Here is a 24301-nt window from a genome sequence, read left to right on the forward strand (position 1 = left end):
CCAGTAAATCACTATTGTGGAAGCTATTAACAATCATAAAGCCTTTTGAGTTTTACAAGGTATTCATAATGGGCCATTCCACATGATTTATATGAACAACATGACTCAGCTCTTCAAACGCAACCAATCTGTGGACGTGGGGCTTGCTGGGTGACCTCTTGTTATCTTTAAGATAATATGTAAAACTTCAAGGGTTTTGGCAATCTTTCTTAATATTAGTCAGACACACGCAGTGATAAAACACAACGCTTGCGGAGTTTCTATTAAAAATGTGTTCACTTTTGATGAATGAGGCTTACACGGCAATGCTGTATTTTAAATGGAACTTAAAGAGGTTTCAATACTAGATAGGATTAAATTCACCCAGACGTACTTGAAAACAGGCATAAACAGTTACGGTCAGCAGCTACCTGGGCCTGGGGAGGCAGTCCTTCAAAAAATAGCATTTGTTAACTAAACCAGTATCTATTGCATTACAATTAGCAAAAGTCCCCAACTCTCATAAATGTGTGTTAACTTGGTGTATTTCAGCTGTTGAAGTGGTCAGGAAACGTAACACTGCTTTAACTGAATTGTGCTGAGAAGGTTTCAGAGAGGGCTTTCCTTCCATGCAACTTCTCTCTAACGGGAACATCTGCATTATCTAACATTTTCTTAACTTCACTCAAGATGACGTACTTTTCTGATCCTACAAGATATATAAATATAAACTGCTTTACGCTCCTCGCTTCCTCCCATCCAGTTAACACTCAGTCTTGTCTTCTCTATGTTTTTCTTGGGTTTTTTACAACTTTTTTCTATCATTGCTGCTCAAAGCAACTTATAGGCATGTTATTTTAAACAAAAAGGGATAGTAGGCTTACTGTTCAGATTTTCCCAGTCACCTCCTCTCCACAGCTACAGCCTGTTTTCACTTCTCAAGAGCAGCTGCTGCAGTTCTAGTCTACTCATTACCTACCCCAGTGCAGATCTAAGGTGACAAAAACCAGCAGATCTCCTCTTTATGAACTAAATGACTATATTTTAGACTCAGTTAATAGACAGAATTAGAGAATTTTAAAAACCACTTTTTTCATATGGAAGAGCCTGGAGGTATGATTGTAACTGGAGAAGTGTTCAGAAAATTAAATTAAGGTAAATAAATTAAAAGTTAAAATCCTACACTTGCTACTTTGAGACTTACTTCTTATAATGACCTTAGTTAGAGAATCAAATACAAATGAAAGAGAGAAAAAAAGCCCAGATAACAGAAGAAAACTCAAAAGAAATAGAGAGGAGTCGATTATAGAACTTGCAGTTAGTGGTTCCAGAATTGTCTGCAGGAGGTTCATAGAAATAAAAGTCGAATGTATGAAATTAAAACAGCCTACGGCATGTATACTCTTAGGGCTGCAACAAGCACGTTGAACAGGGGAAAAGTTACTCTTGAAAACACCAGCTTTCCTAATACAGCCCACATTTCTTCGGGAGGGGGCGGCAAAGGGGAGGCACGGCAGAAGGCAAACTAACCCAAACTGCTGTGACGCAACGAAGAAACCGCTTCAGTATTACTGCATTTTCTCGCTCTAGAGAAGTATTGAGATCGTGCCCTTCTGACGTCTTTAAGGTCATTCCAAATCCTACCACTTATATGAGAGTCAACCTGCCCTAATTTAGGAAGCAAGGACAGGTAGAGAAAGACGGAAAAGGAGATATGAATATCTGTGTTCCAAAGAAAACAAAAACCCCAATGTGTGTGGTGGGAGGGGCTCTGGCTGAGGAAGTTGGAAGGAATGGAGGTCCACACTGAAACAATTGTCTCTCAAAGCCTCTTGCTCTGAGCGACACAGAAGGAATTTGGGACCTACGTGTTCTAGATGGCGGGCGGGGGGGGGGGGGGGGCGCCGGGGAGGACAAGGAACAGCAAGAACCGTTTTCTGGACTGTATAATCCTCAACTCAAGGGCACACTTCATATATGACAATATGATGGCTTCAGGAGCTACGACCCTCTCATTTATATTACTGCCAAGAGAATACTGTAAGATTCTGAGCACATAGCAGAGATTCGGGGATAATAAATACATGCAACATTAAAGGAGATGGTTGTTTCAGAGGTCTGTGATTGGATGGTTGCTATAAACAGACATCCACACGTGCAATGGCTGATGTCCCTTATGTGGCGTATGTGACTGAACCCAAAGCATACTGACCCGTTATATAGGTTGTAAGTTATGCTTCTGCCTGGGAGATTTGTCTCCAGTGCTGCCAGAGGTCTGTACTACACAGATATGCACTTTTTTTTCTTTATCCTAAAAGCTAACAGTAACACAAGCAGCCTTCAGTCTGCTAGCAGCGTTGGAGCAGTAGCAGGCCAACGGTTCCCAATATCACTACCTTGATGGTGGTTCACTCCTCTTCTACTGCATGCAAGTTGTCTCTGGCAAATCCCAATTGATTTATAGACACCTGCATGAGTCAACTGCGAATCACAAGATACTTCTGCACGAACACCAGGAATGGTACGTGTTTGCGAAGGAAAAAGAAGGAGAAATATCAGCATTAGATGCCATGCAACCTCAGAGCAGCATTGCCCCATTAGGTATGGGAGTCAAGAAAGCAGGGCTGGCTGCTGATGACCTCCTCAAGGCCCTGCGCACCTGGGAGGCAGCTTCGACATTAGCAAACGTGCTAATCTGCCTCAAATCAGACAGGCAATTACTCTGCTACTTCCATGAATTCTGAGGCAAGTATAATTGATAGTTAGACATTAATAAACTTGTTTCATGGATCTTACCACTATCTGATACAGAAGCTTTCTTTTACCATCTCTTTAATGTTATTAAATAAAGTAAACTTGTATCTGGCTAAATAGGCTTCAGGAGTGCTAATCTTAGCCTACAGCATTCTAATGGATTGACTCTTCCTCAGTAGGGCTATATAAATATTTATAAAGACTTCACACGAAGAGCAGATCTGACACAGGGCTTTAAAAGACTTCTCAACATGCACAGAACCTGGAGGAAGAAGAGATTTTGTAAAGACAACGTGGTGCTCAGCCCTCAAAAAAAACCCCCTCTTAAATCCTGGAGGGCTGGTAATAGCACACACACCTCTGAATCTGCACGCAAGATTCGCATCAGGGCCACGCTACCAGCCTACTGATAGGGGTATCTTATGCTCGCATCTGCTTTATAAGGATTTCCTCTTACTTGGCCCATCTGCCTTTCTTGACAGACAGCTTTTTCCATGCCCCTAACAGAGAGAAAAGTGATTGTGCTATTTTTCTGACTTCTTTCTGAGTGGAGAAGAACCAGCACTGAAGCCAAACATGCAGTCTGTTCTCCCTTTAAAAAAACCCAAGCCTTCTCCAATACAAATTACATCAGAAAGTGTTTCTTTGAATAGCGCAGAAGAGAACACATGAAATCCTGTCTCTGCCGATAATGCAAATTGTTTCTAGCCACTGCACGGCAGGCAGGGTTTTACTACAGATACAAAGAGGTGGCCCTTCAGCCTAGGCCCAGAAGTTCAGCCACAAGGTAAGTAAATGATTTATTTTATTCCCACCACAGCAAGTTTCCACCAACTAAAACTGTTCCACCACACCAGTACTATAGACGAGAAAAGGGTACACCAGCGGTTTAAGCTCTTCTCCACATGAGGTCAAGTAGCTACCCTTTCCAATTTACTTGGCATATTAGTATTTATCTATTTCTTTAAGAGAGCATATGAAAGAATAATCCTTTCTGCCTCACAGAACAGATATATCGCGTATCCAGCTAAACACTGCTCCTGACAATGCAGTGTTTTCATCATTATTATCAATACAGGGATTGGAGGAGACTACTCCCATCTTCAGGTAACTATGCTATAGCCAAACCTTCAGCTGAACCTTTTCTCCACGTGCAAGCCAATGAGAGATACCTGATTTTTCAAATTTGCAATAGCTGGTCTATCTATACAGAAGATTTCCACATCCCCTGACTGAAAATAAACTTGAAATTAGCTTCCATGAACCTTCTTTGGGATCACCGGACAGTCTAGACTGCACCACCATTGCTTCCCAGCTGTAAAACTGCAGAGAATATTAGGCACGTGTCTTGTTCTCCCAACCACACCAGCCCTCATGTTAACTTCACCGTACCAGTGTTACACAAGATTTATAGGGCTTGAATTAGTGCATTTTAGGTTTAATTAGAGCTCCATAAATTTTCAGTAGTCCTGCTATGACACCACCTCAGCCGGCGATTGCTGGTTTCCCCTGCGTTCTGGGCAGAAGGTGGAGGACCAGGCTGTGAAGGACAAGACAACCACTGGCTCTGTGTACCACAGTCTGTACAGGCCAAACCATATTCCACTAGGGGTTTATCAAATCAAAAAATAGACTTCCCACTTGCCAAAATTTGACCTCAAGAGGACAAACCAAGTAAGTTCTCCACCAACAACGTATCTATTCATTTCTGCTTGGAGGGGAGGTGGAGGAGGGGGCGGAGAAAAAGAGCACTTCATATAAACAACAGTTCTTCAGAAGTTCTCTCCAGAGAAACCGGTAAACATATGGGGGAGCAAAAGACCCAAAAACTATGTTGCTGTTGCCTTGACATCAAGAGGTTGCTATGAAAAATAACATCTCTAGTTTCACCTTCAAAAATAAATCAGGAAAATAAGATCCATTCTGTTCTTTTTCTTTCCTTACTTTGCAGTTAACTGCCAACGGCCTTGCAGCAATGCTTCCCAGAAAGTTAGGCGTGTCCTTTACTGAGAAACCATGCGCTGTTCTGGCCTGGCACATGAACTCAAAGATATTTTTCTATTCACTATCTGAATTATTTTCCCACCTTGTAAGAATTCTCTACTGTCAAAGATAAACGGTAAAATCCAAAGTGCTCGTATTAGCAAATACCTATATAGCTGCTGCTGAAAAGCTTGCCAGTGCAATCTCTCTTTATTTTCAGATGATGACTCTTTGGTTGTTTTTGAAACTAGAATCACACGTGCAGGCATTTTAGTGAGTTCTGCTTTGGAAAGACCATCTGACACGGCACAGACCTATGCTTGTTTCTCTTGCTCTCATTGATCCAGCAGACTACTCCAGAGTCTACTCAACAGGAGTAAAAGTGGATTCAAAGGTTTTCTTCATCTGAAAGAAGAATTTTGTGCCACACACACAGTGCTTCTACCTGGCCCTGTTGCAGCATTCCATCTTCCAAAATTGCACACAACATCTTTGACTCGTTATTTATAAGCAAATAGCACTGGAGAGTCTTATTCAGACCATAAAGATACAAAAATTTCGTCACCAAAAAGGAAAAGAAAAAGCTGGAGGACATTATACAAAAGCAACATAGTTGTAAATTTGAGCCGCCCTGGGGCAATGGTTTAATACTGTGGCCTGTTAGACATCTCTGGAACAATATGCAATACGAAACAAAGCACAAAGCTCCAGCCAAAACGCATGCAAAGTGAGCAAGTTCTCCAAGAACAGCTCTACGACCCAGCAGGACAAATATTTTTATGCTTTATGTTCAACAACCCAACGGACTTGACCTGTAGCTAACTGCAAAACGTCCAAGTGACATCCTGTTTCAAACCCAGGAATGCTGTTTTTCCACGGAACTACGTACAGTTCCTTCCAGTTCGGGTTGATGGGCTTGACGAGAACAGGTAGAACAGGAACGTTCTCTCTAGCACTCCATTGACTTCTCTGGCGTTCGCACCTCCACCTTTCGCTTTAAAACAAACATTTAGTTCACATATTCTCTTGGCAACTATTAATAACAACAGGCTGTTTACTCATTTCTAAACATTTTACATAAACATCCAGCCCTTGGCGATTAGGTGGTACCGGTACGCCATAACGCATGCTTAGTGGAAAACTTAGTGGATCCACCTCCTCACTTACAAGAATTACCAGTTAAACTCAGTCCCACCCACATCACACCTTCGGATCAGGCTCCTGACTCCACAGCACGACTGGAGATAGTTGGGTATTAGTTCAATAAAACGTTTTTCTCCCTCGTTCGCATACTTCCTGCATGTATTCACATTAATAGGCCTTTTGATAAAACCCTACAGAAAATAATTAACTTTAATAGCCCTTCTGCAGCCAAAGCTGCACAACTGGGTGGCAAATACAAATGAGCTTTCTACAACAAAACTTAAGTCTTCAAAAGAATTGTAAGAAAAAAAGATTACAGGTTCAGTGCTGCTTCTGGGGTAAAATGTATGTTTGTGATAAACGTATCAAATCCCCTAAAAACTACATCCATTGAAAGTTCACGTTTAGGCTGATTTGCTTTCCAAGTCATATAGACAGCACGGTTGTGTACGATCTTTGAACAAGCACAACCACAGAGAAACGCTGAGAGATTTACGAGAAATAAAAGCATGATCAGCTAGCTTGTAATCTTCTTTTCTCTTATTCTCCTCCCTATAGCTGCATTAAATTGCCTGTTGAGAACAATAACATATTTGTGCTTTTATAGGTAGAATGATTTGTATTATGTAAAGATTTGGCTAACAGAGCAAAGATGCATTCACACTGAGCTGGATTACATGCTGCTAATAATTTTCTTGGATGCTCTAGGGGACCCATAATTCTGGAGGACTACAGATTAGCATTTGAATATATGTTTTGTAATACATCTCAAAGCAGACTTTTCTTGATTTACTTTTTGCCGTTTTCCTAGAACCACACTAACCAGAAATCAAATCACTGAGAGCATTTTGGAGGAAAAAGTATACCACAATCAAGTTTTTAACCCCTACTCCCCCACACTCTTAAGAGTACACAGAAAATCTGTCTTTTCCCGACTCCCACACCGTTTCAATCGCTTTCATTACAATGTCAGACTGCCTAGAATGTGTGATCAGGCCTGCAGTACTCTTCTATGCATGTGGAATAAATGGGTAACTCGGCGAGCAACCCAGGGTCCGCTGCTCTGAATAAAGGCCGAAGCTATCTAGAAAGCCGGTTTTGCTGCACGCTGGCTTCTGTTTCAGTAAGTAATCGTAAAATACATTATTTTAACAGAAGTAATGAAATACCTCACACTGCAAAGAAATACCCCTCACAATATGCTAACCTTTTTCGTTCTTGAGTATAAACTTCAGCACAGACCAGACGCCCGCCCTTCTGTTTTCACAAAACCCTGAACTCTTCTGGCCGCCACTTGCTAAACACTGAAATCCTTCGCAAACTGTGCGTGTCTTCTCACAATTTTTGAAATACTGAGGACTTCAGGACAGTCTTGAAGTATGTGACTCTCTAATAAACATTATCTTCTCAGGCAAATTCAACTGGGAAGCATGCTATAGAGTTTCTTATTTAATAAATTGCTTTCATGAGCACCTACCAAGTACACATCCACTGGACAAAATATCCTTTGCATGACCTTTGGTCCTCAGTTATAATTAGTTGTCTGGTCCCAGTTGCTTACAGTGTAAACAAAGACTGATAAACCCACACTGGCTGTGTGTATTTATTACATTACAACACAGCTGCCAACTGTCTAACCATTCTAATAAAAACCTATTTTCTAAGGTTTATGTTTTATTGCATGTATGACTCCCTTATTGGTTAGCATTTTGGAGTTGTGGAAAAGGTTATGAATTTAGAAACTGACTGCATTCATATCATATTTAAAACTTAATGCTATTTTATTAAAGACATATGGGCCTCCAAAGTACACATATTAAATGTCATGTAAGAAAAGTAGCAGTTTAAATCATGGTCAAATTCATTTTTGACGTGACTCCTGAGGCTTCCCAAGATCTGAACTATTTCTTTGTAAATCTGGCAGTTTAACCACACTCATAAATCACTTTCAAAGCATATTATTTCTTAATTTTACTGCATTAGAGAGCATTTGGCCTACACAGTGAACTGTTTGTAACCGTTACGTGAACAAAGTTGTATATTTAGTCTTACAATGTGGGAAGAAAAAAAAAAAGTCTTAATTTCTCAATCCTGAATTTACTTCTTATTTTAACCCAAATGATACATTTCCTAATGAAACTTGCCAGAGTAAGATATGTAGGATAGTTTGCTGTATTGATGTAACAGAAAACTTTATCTCCTGCTACAAGCTCATAAATTAGAAACACAAAGGCAATTGTATTTTAATCATTAAGCAAATATCCCACAGGTTCCTTTACAAGGAAGAACACCTAAGGTTTTCAAGCCCCACCAAGGTTGAAAGAGAAATGAATCATCTTTGGGACAACACACATGCATTTACCGGGCGCCATGAGATAATGACCTTTGATACACGAGAACTGAAGCATACCTTCAATACACTTACAAATTAAATGCACGTAACATAAGGACAGATTCCCAACCCGCTACAGGTCACAAGAAACCCTAGCTCCAAAACAACCATTCACAGAACAGGATTCGAAGCAATGCTGCTTTTGAAACATGACTGACATTTTCTTTATCCATCAGAGAAATTGCAGTTTGGATGTTTTCCTATGAACATTTTGTCCTCGGATGCTGTGAACCAAAGGATAAATTAGGACAAAACTTTACTGCAAAAGCTTTATACTCTCACTAATTCCTGCGAACAGAACACCGGTCCTCAGTCACAAATGGTTTTGAGCTTTTTATTCACAAAACGAACCCCTCGTTTTCCCCTGAAACAAGGATGCATAACCAAAGCCATCAAATCTTTCATGTTTGAAGTTCAGAGTTTCAGCTCCACTGTCTGCAAGATGGGCAAAATGCTCTCCAGTCAAGGTTTTCAAGAAGGTTGAAACATTGGTCTTTAAAACGGGCAGGAACAATTTGAAAAAGAAAATAAGAGAAAATTCGAAGTTCAGAGAAATCAAAAGATAATTTCAGTGGAAGATTTCTAGAGAGTTTTAAAGGGAGCTCGGATCAGGATAAGTTCATGTATGCCTTTCACCTTAGATCAACAGATTCCAGGTGTGCAAACAGACTGTATAAAGGCTATTCCGCTGCCCCTAAAGTCAACTGAAAAATCTGTCGCTTTGTTCAAAACTGGGTAAAATTTTCAATGGCCAGTCTGATTAGGACAAGCTATAATTCACACTGTGTTCTGCAACCGGGCACAGAATTCAACTAAATTATTCTCCCTGTATTTTAACACAATGAGGTCAGCATCGGCTTCAGCTAACATTCAGGAACTAGAACCAGGATCTGGAAGTTCAATATGATTTTAGGGGAGCAGATGAAACCGTGCTGCACCCTTTTTCTTTGACAAAGGGAGCAGTTTTAGGAACTCATTATGCAAAAAAGTTCAGGGTTTCTTACAAGATACCCCTTTGGCCTATACGTTTCTGGTGAGGGTGGAGACAAGGGGAGAAATATTAGTCCTTCTCTGAAAACAAATTAATTCTTTTTCCTGAAATAACTCATAAACCAGCCAGAAATTGGTCGTGTTCTTAGTCATTAATGAAAAGAGAATGACTGATATGCTTGAGCTTTTAGATGACCTCATCACTACCAGCCCTATGTGCCTCTTGGACCACGCTCTGGCTGACGTCAGTGCGGGGGAGGATTATTATTATAACGCTCTGGTGTTCTTGACCCGTCAGTATTTTGCAGCACATGGTGTCTCTCTTCGCACAACAGGAAAAGGAGGATTCAGCTGCTTAAACAGAAGGTTCTACTGCCGGTTTAGCCACCCTACAGTATCTGGGCCTGGCCTCCCATGATGCGTCCAGAAAAGCTTGCGTCTCCCATAGAGCCTTATCTGCCATCCCTACAGGGACCAGCTGTCTACATCAGGGTATCGGAAATAGTGCCAGACTGCTATTTTCAGGTGCTTGCATTGTTTCCAAAGCAATTGGAAATATTAGCTCATACCAGGTGCATTCATTTTACCTCCCCTTTTGTTCCTGTCCTTTCATTCCACCCATCTAGTTTGACTCTGGCAACACTAGAAACAACTTAGCTTTCATTTCACAACGCGAGGCTACCTGATGTGCTTGCACCACATTTTATATGATGAAGACATGGTCCTTTATCCCCCTGATATAATTTAGGTCTTCATACCTGAACTTGTAACCTGTAGACTCTTCTTTTTTGACCAGGATCCTACTGATGTCAAAAGTAAACCCATGGAAGAGAAAACCCACTTCTGTAGAATCGGGGACTACAGCATTATCACAGGCATCATTAAAAATGTCAGCATGCAACCAAAACCATTTTGGCAAGGGCAAGCAAAGCCAAAGGATACTACATGAATAACGATTTGCAGAGAATGACATGTGGAAGGCACTTTATTTCTTATTTATTTACTTCTTTGGTATGGATATAGAAACTTCACTTCTGCACAGTTGTCAACTACATCAAGAAACTACAGTTTCTTGAAAGATTTACACTCATGAAGGAAAGTAGTACTTCAAGGCGGAAAAGAACAAAAAAATATATAGCCATTTGAATCACAAAGATCTGGTAAAATGCTCCAAATATATACTTTCTGTTCAGCTTCCATGCTCCCTAAGAATCAAGGAGAGGGAAAGAAGGCAAGAGGAATTAAGGAGGAAATTTACAGCACAGAAATAAAAAAGTACCATGAAATAAAGAAAAATTACCCTGTAAACACTGGGGAAAGCTGCTGAAGGTAACTGACTTAGACCCCAGGATTTACCAATAAGAGAAGAATCTACTGAAAAACAGAAGAGTACACTGAGACGTAATGACAACAGCTATAATAACCTATATAATGTGACTTGCAGTTATTCATTCTGTGGATGTTAAATTGAACACAGAACCACATTCCGTGGTGTTCAATTGAACAACTCTTTTTACCTGAAACTCTATAAACCTTTAGCTCCCCCCCTCAAAATATCAGCAACCTAAAACTACATGGCAACATAAGTTGGTGGGAAAGAACAAGTCATGATTGTGAGAGCATGATATAAAAATGATATAAAAGTTCACGCAGTATTGCTTCGTATGTGAGAATCACCTTTCTAAAAACCACGCAGCAAAGCCTCTGCCAGGGAGGATGCCAATGAACTTGGTTACGTTAAGGTAAAATACAACTCTGTTTACGTCACGAGCTTCCTGATAGCGCCTTGTCCCTCACTGCAAGATACGCTGCTGAGATCACCACTGCAGCAAATCACTTTTGTCATCATTTGCAGTGGCCCTTGTCACCACGCTTATCCCTAACAGCTGGTGACCTTCTGATGGGTCAGCGAAGCGGTGGAGCCAGGTCTCAAACACAGCACACGTATGCACTGCAGAGCTTGCTGTGAAAACAGATGTCATCCAATCAGAGTCACAACAAGCGATAAATACAAACTCAGCCATGACAGTTCTTTCCAGCTTTTGAACCAGGTACTTCATGTTTGCAAAATTACAAGTTGACCCTTTGGTAGTGGTAGCTTGCCACTGATTTGCTCTCTCGGAAATCTTGCTGTGATAAGCAGCTTTCAGGGAAAAACAAAAAGAATATTCTGTAATTGGACCTTTGTTTCATGGCTAGGAATTAACGTATATACTAACCATCGCACTTAAGACAACTCGTGTTTCAATGGGAATGACTCATCAACGTGCTTGAGTACGAGAGAGACAGTGCCTCAAAGCCCAGTGTGTGTGCGGGGGGGGAATAACAATCACCTATAGGAGCAAAAGAATAGACAGAAGCTGGCTCAGAGTTTTGCCAATTCCATATTAAATATAGTTTTTTTGACAAAATGCACCATATAAACAACTCCTGCGCCTAGCAGCAGTGCCATGTGATGACGAGCTCCACTGCACTAGTTCTTCTGAAAAGAGGAACTACAGAAGAGCGCGGTGAGCTCCGCTTGTGGAGCAGCAGTGTTTCCATTTCCAAAAGGAAAACAACCGAAACTTATAGGATAAAATTCTAGCCATATTGATCCATTGGGAATTTAAACCAATCATGATTCTTGCCCTACTGTCTGATATCACAGTATTACATTCTGCCGAACGGCATTTTGTTAAGTAGACTGAATAGGCTGATCACAAGACAAAAGCCAGACCGTATGTTTGCAGCATCTAATAATTGAAGTTTCCATAGTTCTGAGCCCAGAAATAGAAAAAAAAAAGCCCAAAAAAAACGTAACAGCAGTAATAAACAAGTTGTCATGCTAGCTTCTTCAATTAAATGGATGTGTTAATGATATACAGTGCCTATTGCCATTCATCAGAGAACCTCCAGGTGCTTTACAAACATTAAATAAGTCTTACAAAGGGATCAATTTGCTCACCACCGCTGAAAGACAGACACCTTTCAGGTGCAAAGTAGCAGCTGGTTAACTAGCACACTGCAACACTACATAACAGTTTAGGGCAGAAGGTGGAGAAGAATGCCTTAGTAAATTGAGACTGCAGAGAAATCCGTGGAGGCAGAATGTAATTACCTGAATTGGACTCAAGCCAGGGCTCCAGGAGTAACACCCCTTCCGATGTGAAAAGTGCATTGGGATCGTTAATGGCTAAAAGGACACCGGCTTCATGACAATCGTATACTTTTTTTTTTAAGGAATAATTTTAAGAAAGAGACATCCCCTCTGCATTCCGTATCCTCCATAGCAATTACACACTGAAACGTAGTCCACATAAGAACTTCCCAAAGAACTAAATATATATCAGTTTTCCAAGAATTATCACCACAAGAACAAAGAAGAGTCGTCTTTCCCCCAACATGTGTCTATTCGTCCTTGCTGACAGCGGGAATTACAGCAGGTTAAGCAACGAGAATACGTTCCTTTGCTGCTTCAGCAGCTGCGTGTTTGCAGCTCAGTCCCCACTGTTCAAACCCATTGCTTCTCTCTCATTTACTGACCGGAGTTCTTTCCCTCTGATCAGGCGACCTGTCATACGTGAAGACACAAAATACAGTGAAAAACCCATCAACTCCCTTTAAGTGTCTGAGGTTGCAGATTCACGTGTTGCGTGCAAGCTTCTGACTTCCCACGCTCTTTGTAGCTGAAGCACCCATCTTCAGCTTCACCATGATACCTGTCTCTGCTTCCTCCTTGGATACTGACCCTTCTCTTCCCTCCCTTGGCTGCTTCTTCCCAAGCCTGCCTTTCAGTTTGCTTTAATACAGCTGCCCTTGCAGGTACTTTGAAGGCAACTCTTGACCGACTGGCCTTAGCAGATTGCTCTAGATCCTGTTATTAATTCCACCTTTTCCAGGAGCAAGAGCTTCCTCACACGATGCACAAATTCACAGCCAGATCACATTTATTGTTAGGTTTCTTCACTAGGACAACGTGCTGTGTAGCAAGCTGTGGGATCTACTGCACAATAACTTGAACCGAAGAATGGAGTCTATGGCTCTCCTTCATATGCGCATTTAATTTGATATATCATCAAAGGAAATGTAAAAGAAGCTATCACATATTGCTAATTATGCAATTCCTTCATCCAAAGATTACATATTATGCAAGATCCAAACTACAGGAGCCCTGCTTGTTGACCTGTATCCTTACATACTGTAACCGTACGTTCGCAGGTCCCCACACCGTTCTCCACAGTGTCTTCTACAGAACTTCATTACCCATTTGGTGAACTACCAGCTTTCTGCTTATTAGTCTAGCGTATAACTTTTCAGTCACACTTTTCAGGCCCTTATTACCTGCACTGCTACAATAATTAGGTCTCCCATTTCTTAAAATCTCATGTCACTGATTTACTCTACAAGCACCGTGAAACATGATAGTGGATTTCATCTTTCAACACTGAATCAAGACATCGCCATATTTGGGGAATTGATTTTTTTTATTGCTACAAAAAATAAGGAGAGCTTTAGTGACCTTTTTAAAGTCTTCTGAATGAAGTATTCTTGAATTTATGGACACCGCAGCTCAAATTCCATTTCTGGATTCGCTGTGCTTCGTGGTGAGCTCACGCACACGCCAAGGAGATGGCTATTGCAATGTGACTGTCAAGGGGACATACAGATACTCTCAGAGACGCAGAGGTAGAAAACACTATTTGGTGTTTCAAGGATTGGATCATATCCAAAAGTTTCTTCTGGTCGTCTTTTCAACTAATTGGATAATACAAACATACAAGAATCACAACTTCCAAATGAAATAAAATAAAAAGAAAACGTGGCTTACTATACCACAGGGACTCAGAAAACTGAAGGAAAAGCCTAAGGTCACCTCTCAGCTCTCCAACACCTTGACCACTTCTTAATGTTGGAATTTCACAATGCTTTTCTTATTTCTTCTTCTACCACTATGATCATCATACCTATTCCCCTGAAGGCCAAAGAAAGGCTTACTTCAAGATGTCATGCCCCAGTTTTAGAAAATAAGTAAAATCCACCAGTTTAGAAAAGAAAAATGCAAACGATATTCACACAATTATTTAATAAAATTTTTATAGAGGTATGTTTGCTTACGTTTGTTTTGGACCATGGGATTTATTTGAGATAATGTGATTTTAAAATGAGAAATTGTAAATGACCTAACTTAGCTCTGTCAGGTTATTTCTGGCAAGTAGCACTCTTGTAACTGGCAGATCCTACTCAGCAATGTTTTCTTCTAAACCGCCAAAAGTGTTCATACGTAGAAATATAAATTCTGGCATTTTTATTTTTCAATTACTACTTATTCGTTAGGGGATTATGAGCCAAACCTGTTATGGACTCTTGCTTAAACTACTTAAACTTTCCGAAGAGCAGAATGGATACTTCAGTGTCCCACACGGGAGCACGACTGCTACAGTGACCTTGAAGCCAGTATTGTTTGCTGCATCAGTCTAGGTCGGAGTCTTAAATTCATTACATTGTCCTGGTTTAGTACATGAAACCTCGACACCTGGATGGTAAGAAACCCTATTACGTAGAAGCTCTCTCAAAGGGGCATCTCACTAGCTAGTGCTTCACCGACACAATGATTCTTTATACTTCACAAGCCCTTTGCTATATCGACTACAAATGCTGTAAGTTCATAAGCCAAGATCTCTACACTATGGTGCTGGTAAAAGGGGAAAAAAAAAAACCTAACTGTGAGCGATGCAGATGGCCTCCAAAGGTTTATCTGTCACCTCTTTCTTACTTTCTAAAGCCAGCCCCATTTTCCTACATTAAGGGAGGGGGGCAAAGGTCCATGAGATGCATTCACAAAAATTCCTTGCTTAAATTCTTGGAAGCAGATAGGATCTAGCCTAAGAAAAATAAGATCTTTGTTCAACAGTTAAGAACAAAAATTACTGAAATCACTCCTTATGCCTCATCTGATTTTAACAGAAATTGAAAAGCGTCTATCAGCATTGGTCACTTTGAAAATGAGCTTTTCCTGTGAGCTCAAACACCAGAATACTGACAAGGACCCGAAAGCAACACTGTAGATTTTAGCTCACCTTATTTCTTAAGCAGTACTGCCTAAATAGTTACTCTTCCTATCATAATAATGCAATGTCCCTCTGCCCTCCAAGTGACGGTGTGAGCAAGAATCACAGGCACTCATTACACGAAACACGGATATTAGACTTGCCTTTCTGCTTAAGAGTCTCCATCTTAGTCCCTTACAGAAAAAATGCTATGTCAGGTTTTATAATTGTAACTCCTGATTAAAATGACGCATCTGACGGGGGAAAAAAATTCGAAACGCCTATACTGCCATCTTTTACTGTACGGAGTTTCCTTTATACCCAGTGGACAAGATGCTCTTGGTAAAGTCTCAAGTAAGCAGAGTAACTCCACGTCATATTAAGTCAGTTACTTGGATGGATACCCGCTGATGATTTGGTCCTATAAGCTGCAAGACTGTTACATGTGACCACTTGCTATTGCCGTTATAAATAAAACTGATAAAAATGTTAACCTTAAAAACGCAGTAAGCTACAAAATAATTGTTGGGCAGAGGGGTTGCAAAATACTGGGAAATATATATATTTTATAAAAGAAAGTGCATTGACTGAGTATTAAGCAATTAAATTTATATTTAGAGACCTATGACAGTGTGCATCTATTCACAGCAACATGCTTTAGGTATAATGGATATACCCACATTTTATCATCTAGATGAAATGATCATGAACATAGACCTTTAAAATATGAAATTATGATGTGCTCTGATACATCATAATTTCATTTTGTTTATATTGTGCAATGTAAAAAAAAAAAACATTGGGAGTCTTAAAATGTACCCTCAAATCACATTCTGTTTTGCATCTCTAAGTTTTAAAGATGAAACAGATGGGAGCACAATTCATACACCTATAAAGCAAAGAAGGGTACAGTTTTAAATAATTATGTCAAGAAATGACAACTGTACTCTTTGTAGAAGCAGGGATGAATAATTACAAAGCTGGGACATAATTAAGCAATTTTGACTGTCGTATTCTTGAGCTGTCTTTCTGATGTGAAGCGCTGTCATGCCCAGAAACACACTTCACACTGGACAGGCATCTTCCACTTTGATCTACGCTTACGCCAGTGAAATGAGGTCATGGTCTGGTCATTAAACAAGGCTCCCTCATCTGGCTCAATAGCTCTTCTCCAGCCAGGCTTACCCAATCTTTATTAAAATCAGGCATGATACAATGTTCAATATTTTGACAAAAGAAAACATAAACATCACAGAATAATGAAGTTTAGCTCACTTCCATAGCGAGATGGAACACTGCGTTGAAACGTTAAACTGTTTTCTAATAAATGACTGAATCTTTCCCTAAGACAGTCACATCACAAACAGATGCATCTTAAACAAAGGATGAAATGAAGCAAAGCACAAGAAAGCACAGCGTTCTGTTAAAAGAAAAAAAAGGGGAAAATGAAAGTAAAAAAAATTTATACAAAATAAAATATTTATGACTTGGTGATGACTGGTGATTGCTAGATACTTTTGCATTTGAGTAAACACAAGCTAGTCAGATGGAAATTTCTTGCTTTTAGTCTCATTTTGTGTATTTTTTCTTGGTGGGGTATTTTGCTCTCCCAAGTATTTCATGTCAAGACTAAAATGAAAACAACTCCCCACATCACAGCCTCTTTAGATCACCAACCTGCTTTTTATGCTGAATAAGCCATGCCATCTCCTGTTTACCGTAACGGGGGGAAAAAAACCACCTAACTTAGGATTTTGGGTTTTTTTTCCCTGAAGAAGCAAGTCTGATAGGCTGACTGATATTACTACATCTGGCAGAACAACATTCCCACGTGGCATCCACTGAGATAAATACTAACCACTCCAACGCCCTTCCTGGGAAGCAAAGGCTGCCACGGCAGCTGCCACCTTGGGGGAAGGAAAAAACCACTGTTGGGAAGCTCACTGCCGGCAGGGTCCTGTATCGCCACGTCAGCTTCTTAGGGAGTTCTTCCGACGCAATACCGGATGTGCAGTCTTCCTCTTAGTTTGAATCAAGCTGTATCCGCCTCTAACTACTCTCAGAAGGCTTAGAATAACTCAGATGAATAATTTTAGAATTACCGCCAGCTGCCTGTTAAATTTGGCTGAAGCTGGTCAAAAATCTCAACAACTCTATGGGAGGGGAACCGACTAACGGACAGCACAAGATTCAGGGAACACCGAGGAATAAAAAACCATTATGTATTCAATATATTACATATGACAGAATCTGAAAGTGCAGTTATTGTGCACATCATCTCTGTGATATCTAGAGGAATGCCGCTTGTCACGGTCTTTGAGTATAGTTATAAATAGCTGCGTACATACGTAGCTGCATCTGAAAACATTTATGCAGGGAGGACTGAGTGTGTTCTCAGACATAGTTTGCGTGCACGCGTACTATAAGCATGAATATCTGAGGAAACAAGCACAATTTCAAAACTATTTTAAGAGGTTTATAATATCTGTTCTGCATCCAGTTTAATATTTACCTTAAATTAGCCACTTCTGCAATATGTATATAATATTGTATGATGGGGGTAATTTTGTAGCGCTTTAAGAAGCGTTAACTCATGCCATGAAAAGCATTTACAATTATTTTACTACCAGCAATTTGTACCAAATCATTTATAAAGAAGGAAAAGAAAATCCTTTAGTATGACAATAACAACAGTAGATTTGAGTCTTCTGCAAATTTACTGAAATAAATGTATGTTTATCATAAGACTTCGTGGGTAAATAATTCAAAACTATACAAAAGGTCCAATTACAGATATAAAAGATAAAAATGTTACCCCTACATTTGTGAAGTAATTTATCTTTAGCTATTGACTTAAAAAGAGGTTTCTCCAGAAAAGGAACATCAAATTTAAGAAACAGACACTTTTTTCTTCTCTTACACTATTAAGTTGGTTAAAATTCAAAAAGCAGTCTCAAATGAAAATTTCTAATTGCTAATAAAATTTTAAAAAACACTTCACCAGATCCAAAATCTGATTAGGTAAGAAGAACTATAAAGGAAGACAACATACACGTGCTATATCTAACACATTTCAGCTGTTGCATTTGGCCAGATTCAGCAAAGATGGTTTGCTGGAATAACAGAATATTACATGTATGAAGCTGAAACGACTAAAGGCAGTGGTAAACAATATATCAAAGCTATGCTTGTATCAGAACTGTTACCATTTTAGTAGTTATAAATTAATCAGCCTGAATTAATTTGTTACGCACTGCAATGGCACTGGCGATAACGCGTTTATCCAGCACCACTGTTACGCTACCAAACAGCGCGTTTCCGTAACTGCTACGTTATCGTTCAGCGTTATTGGAAACCAGCAATAAATTATTGATGGTCTACTTGAGAGAACAAAACTGGAACCAGAAAGCAAGTAGACTGAAAACTTGAGTGGAGTTTTAAGGAAGATCTGCGGCACCAAACCACTCTGAAGCTCAGATTGCTGTTGTCGGGTATCGATCAACAACGGAGAAAGACGGTAAGGTGGGGAATTCACATCCGTATCCCGTTTGCATCAGCAACGCCATGTGCCCAGGGATGAGGCAAGTGGTATCAAAAGCTCAGATTATTGAAAGTGTCTCTCTGATGCTGTCAATGCTTACTGGCAGGACACCACACTAAGTACCATCGTACAAAATTAGAATCAGCTGGTCCACTAAAAGCCAACGAACACCGCAGGTGCGGGCTCCGCAGCGGACATGTGTGTTGAGCGTACGAGGCAGGGGACAACTTGTCAGAAAAACCCTGTTCTTCCACAAAAGCGTATCACACAGTTGTTACATATCTTCAGACAGGGTAAAAAGATTATTTTAAGCTCGGTGACACATATTAGTTAGTTTGTTATATGAAACAGAGGTTGGAAACCAGAAATCTGATAGCATAACCACGGTCCTTCACCCAGACACAGTAAAGTTTGATGTTAAACAACAGAAAAATTACCAAGGCTTTTGCCCCGCGCCTGAGCACGTTTACCAGTGCGTTCATTTGAAAGGTTTTGTCTGTTACTTCAGTGAAAGACGCAGCCAAGCTGTTGGAGGTATTTTAAAACAGTGTTAATGGATCACATTGTCGTTACGTCTCCTACCTTAGCATCCTTGGGCTTAACCACTTTCATGAAGGCGCCTCTTACCAAGGCTTCCTCTCTCTCCCTCCTGGTTACTTTCCGAGTATCAAGAAACTTCAGGTTTGTCAATTTGTGCAGGACGAAATATCTGACAAGTAGCAAAACAGACACAGTTAAAATCTAGTAATAAACAAAGACATATGCACAGACTAAATGACTAAAACCAAACAGCAATAAACATCAACGGCCTTTGATTCCTCTCTCGGTTCACCTTTGTCGTGCAACGCAGCTTAAGCAAAAATTTGCCCATAACAATTTGATACTGGGCGGATCAAACAGGTGAGGAAATTATCACCGTGGGCATGTATGTTCTCTGTAGGTATTAGTGAGGTATAAGGTACATCCAGAAAGAGAGTAAAATGGAAACTGTTTTGAATTGCCGGTTTGGATAAGGGTCTTGTGAGTGATTCCAAAGATTCCATCCCAAATTGCAGGGGAAAACCAATCTGAGACATGGGAAATTGCCATCTCCCTTCTCCGAAAGAATTCTCAGAAAACATTTATTTGCCAACATTTCTTAGGATTTTTTACGGTATTTTCCTAAGGACACAACGATCAGTAAAATTAGAGACACGTGCAGCAAACCAGGGAGGAGTGTAATTTTACTTCTACCACACATCCTAAAATATCATCCTTTGTCTTGAAAGGAGTGTATGTCAGTGTTCAAAACTCTTAACATTAAAGAAAAAAAAAAAAAAAAAGATTTTTTTCAAGGGAAAGCATGAAATTCCTGGTCTTTGCTTTCCAGGACTACATTTTGACACACATTTGGAAGGAGAATTCCAGTTTGGTCCCGGCAGAGAGACAAGATGTCCTTATGGCATACAGATCCCCGCTCAGGAGTAAATGCACACAGGAAGAGACTATTTTTATGAAAATTATTTTAAGAATTCAAAGTTCTTGTTAGGCTCCATCAGCCCATTTATCCTTTTCAAAGTAGAGCAGCTTTTTAGCCTTAAAAATCGCCTTTGGCTCCTTGCTTGCAGAGGGAGAGAACAGGGCAGACCAGAAACAAAGCCCAGCACCGTGGCATATCAAAACACCGACCTGAGGAAGTACATGGTATTTACACTGAGCCACCAAATGTGAAGCAGATACTGCAAAGTAAGGGAAGTGCCCGACTCTTCCTGGGAGCGGGTAGGAAGGTGACTGATCACGTGGCCCATGCCCAGCTGCTTTGTTTAAAGCTCCAGCCAGTCAGGGAGCCTCCCAGTTACACCAGTCCCTCCGACACTGCGAGGCACAAACCCAAGTAGGAGGAAACTCCACATAACGTAACATTTTGAAAAAGAACAACACACAAAAAATGCATTTTAAAAGGTAAGAGTTATCTTATAAAACTGTTCTCAAGACCAGATAAACATGTGAAAAGGACTGTAAGATTCCCCTTCTACAACCAAGCAAAATGTAATGCTGCAAAGAAACCTTTCCATCGAGTACACCTTCCCCTGCCGCAACAGCTTCGGAGATGGTTAACGAGCGAAGAGAACACGCTCAGCACTGAAATGCTCAGACAGTTTAAATGCGAACCCTCAGCCTAGGATTTTCAGTGACATCAGAAGAAGGAAGAGAGAGTCGCTTTACAACACCGAACGTGTCCCAAGGCCATTTGTTACGCAACAGCTACAGATCGGAGAGCGCGACGTTCTGAGAGTCCTCCCAGCCTCGCCGGCTGCCCTCCCAGTCCTCCCTGGCATTTTGCGGGCCCTTATCTTTCAGTGGAGAAGCTGCTCTCCATCTTGCGCTACTGGCAGAAAAGCTCTGATGACAACAGATTCTTTCAAATGAAGACATGTACAGAAGGAAACAATATGTCAAGAGTGAAGAAGAGTGAAGCTAAAAATGAGTAAAGACACCCACTAAGTGTAGGGTGAGAAAAGATGAATATTCAGGTGAAGAAAACATCGGTATTAGAAAATCAGCAAATGTTTAATGATGGAATGAAATATGCCATTGAAAAGCAGGCTGCAACAAAAATGACAACAGACTAAGACAGCACTGTCATCTATGCTGACTTTGGATCACAGCCCTAATGTCAGTCTCTCAATCATTTCAAAAGAGCTTAAAATTATAATAGCATTCCTTGATACAAATGTATTTTTGTATTTTTAAGCCACCCTGACTGCACTTCAAAAAACAGAATTAGCACCAGCACTTGCCCGTTCCAGCAGCAAAACGAAAAGCCCTACCCCCACAAACTGAACAGCAAACCACACCACGAGTCGCAGCTCTGGGGTTGGTCTTTCTTCTTTCTTTTTAAACTCACGCTCTTTGAGGAGAGCAAATATTTAAAAGTCAGTCCCATAAAGGTTATCCCACCAGTAGAACAAAGGTATATCAGTGATTAATAATTTTAAAAGGTGATTCAAAATATTATTCCATTTATTCTATTTCTTTTACTAAACGTGGGATAAAAAGAATCTATATTATATGAAAATAATACGATACTTCCTTATTAAATGGCTGAAGAAAAGCATGGGGCTTCCTGGATGTATTTTAGCTAGAAATATAAAGATGCAGCTTCAATCTAAATGTAACACAAGTTTGCCATAAAAAATACAGGAAAGGATTACCAAAGCCCTGGAATGAACACTTTACAATATCAATTCAACCCTTGTAAATTTAATCCAGGGTTATTTGTTGCACAAAATCTCTTTACTGTGATGTACGACTTAGTTACTGAGGTTATCACAGCAGTATCCTAAAGTTGCATAGTACATAAAACATCTCAGTTAACAATGCGGGAAGGTTAACTCCCACAGATAACCTACTATCACAGGGTTAGACCAGATGACATGCCTCTGTCAGCTTTCAGGAGCTATTGATGGTTCAATCAGTTTGTTTTGAAGGTAAAGTACAACAAAAGGGCACTAAACTTATTCAAACTGTCAACAGGGACTATCTGGAATGTTGCTTGCAGGTAAGTAATTTTGGGTGTTTTAAGACTATTATCAAACACCAATGGCTGCAGAAAAAGACAGCTACTAATAACACAGAGTGCAGCCATCATAAAATACTTTATGGCAGGTACTAGGATCCATAAATCGCACGACAGACGGCACCCGTTTTAGACTTGTAAAATCACTAGTTAAGAGAACGCTATTTGATGAAGAAAGAACCATCTAAATTTTACATTACCAGTTTAGGAAGGTTTATTTGAGGTTTGAGGTTGGGGGGACAGGGTGTCCCTGCCCCCTCCCCCCCCCCCTTATTTTTTTTAATCATTTTGAAACTTAGCGCTGCCCCATGTGCTGAGACTGCTGTTACTGGGTTTTAACATCTTTGCAGTGGTGGGAAAAAAGGGTTATTGTCAGTGATGAGGGTAAAGCTGAGCTCCAGAGGCAGAAAAAAAACAGGGACACCAGGAAGGTGCTTAGAGATCTGTTTCTCGCTGCCTGTAAACTGATCTTCTAATTCATGACGGATTAAGGAAATGAGCTCTGTAAAGTAAAGTTGCATCTTCTTTTGTCCAGAACCATCTCCCCCCTTGACTCCCAGTGCCAAGAGTCCCGTGAAAACAAGCCAATAACAGATATCCATCACACACAAAGAGGAACACTCAGAGATGGAAAAAGACCAGAGAATATCACATTTCATGTTATTTCAGTCTTAGTTAAGTGAAAATGACAATAAAGATTAACAATTCATTTACCAGTTTTGTAAGTGTTGCATGTAATTAGCATTCTTTCGACAGTTTTTACACAGACCTGTCAAGATACTGGAAAAGAGGGACAGGCTTGAGGGGGCATTTGCAAAGGAATGCAGCGAGTTTGGGATTCAGCCGCTATTGACATTGGCAAAAGCTCAACGGGGCAAAGCTTTCCTTTGAAGAAACATGTCCGAGTTCAGAAAGGGAGAGAACAAAGGCAGCTTTGAGATCAGCTATTGCTATTTATTAAACAATACACAACTCTAGTTTTCATATAAAGAAATACCGTCTCTGATACTGACTCACTCTGCAGCCTTTAATGAGTCACAGACTTGTCGTCCTAATTCTGCCTTGCAAACACAGCAACTTACCTCGCAGGTATAGTCTGCGTACGTTTCTAGTTCTCTACTGTGCAACAGGCATTACTTAAGACATCGTCCTTGGGAAGTTCCCTCACCCCCTAAAATCGGTGATGGTTCTCACAGTCTTAGGAGAGGCTTTCACAGGTGACGCAAAGGGGTCAGAGAGAACGTGTAAGTGTGCCTTAAAGGGTCACAAGGAAGAACGGAACAAATCTGTTTTAAACATAGGCAAGAAATTTGCCGGTCCTCACCCAACACACACAGGTGTAAATAACTTTTGTGTCAACTCCTTATTTTGTTAAATAGCTACTGTGTATTTTCATTCTGACCTATTTTTTCAGTAGCCATTTAGGTTCGGGCATAAAAATTCCTTCAGCTTTCATGAGTTTTGGTACACTACTCCTCACTATTATCTAACAGTTCTAGGAAATTTTTATTCTGGAGCTGTGAACACCATAACACACACAAAAAAAAACCAACACATAATATCACAGCATCTAAGGGCCTTGATTCATTTATTACCTCCCTTGGAAAAGCAGACAAGTTGTAGAACATGGCTGGCCTCCTGATACAGAAAGATAATGGCATCACCCCTGAGCCACGCTAAGGAAAATCTTAAAAGTGGCAATAAATTACTCAGGGAAAGAATGTTTTTGGGTTTTTTTTTTCTCCTTCTACTCCAAGAAAAGTATAGTAAATTTGTATAAGAGTTTCAGAGAAAATAAACTCTTCCACTGAACCTTTAGTGAAAGACTACAGTAAGAAGTAGATTCTGTACAGTCCTTTATTTTGTACTTTTATTAAAAACTGGAATATAGAACTGTGCTATATGCATCAATATTTAAGTCTGAAGCACAA

General features: G+C 40.2%; 1 protein-coding gene across 3 annotated transcripts in view; it reads right to left on the reverse strand.

Moving 5' to 3' along the window:
- LRMDA (leucine rich melanocyte differentiation associated) overlaps positions 1-24301 on the reverse strand; it is a 676631-nt gene that overhangs the window by 259721 nt on the left and 392609 nt on the right. For all 3 annotated transcript variants that reach the window (XR_012663092.1, XM_075109328.1, XM_075109327.1), the window contains exon 5: positions 19394-19520. Coding sequence is in view for 2 of the 3 variants with exons in the window: in XM_075109328.1 (XP_074965429.1) it covers positions 19394-19520 (127 nt within the window). In the remaining variant the exon portion in view is untranslated. The remainder of the gene's footprint in view (positions 1-19393; positions 19521-24301) is intronic.

Source organism: Phalacrocorax aristotelis, chromosome 14, assembly GCF_949628215.1.
Source record: "Phalacrocorax aristotelis chromosome 14, bGulAri2.1, whole genome shotgun sequence".
NCBI classification, from domain to species: Eukaryota; Metazoa; Chordata; class Aves; order Suliformes; family Phalacrocoracidae; genus Phalacrocorax; species Phalacrocorax aristotelis.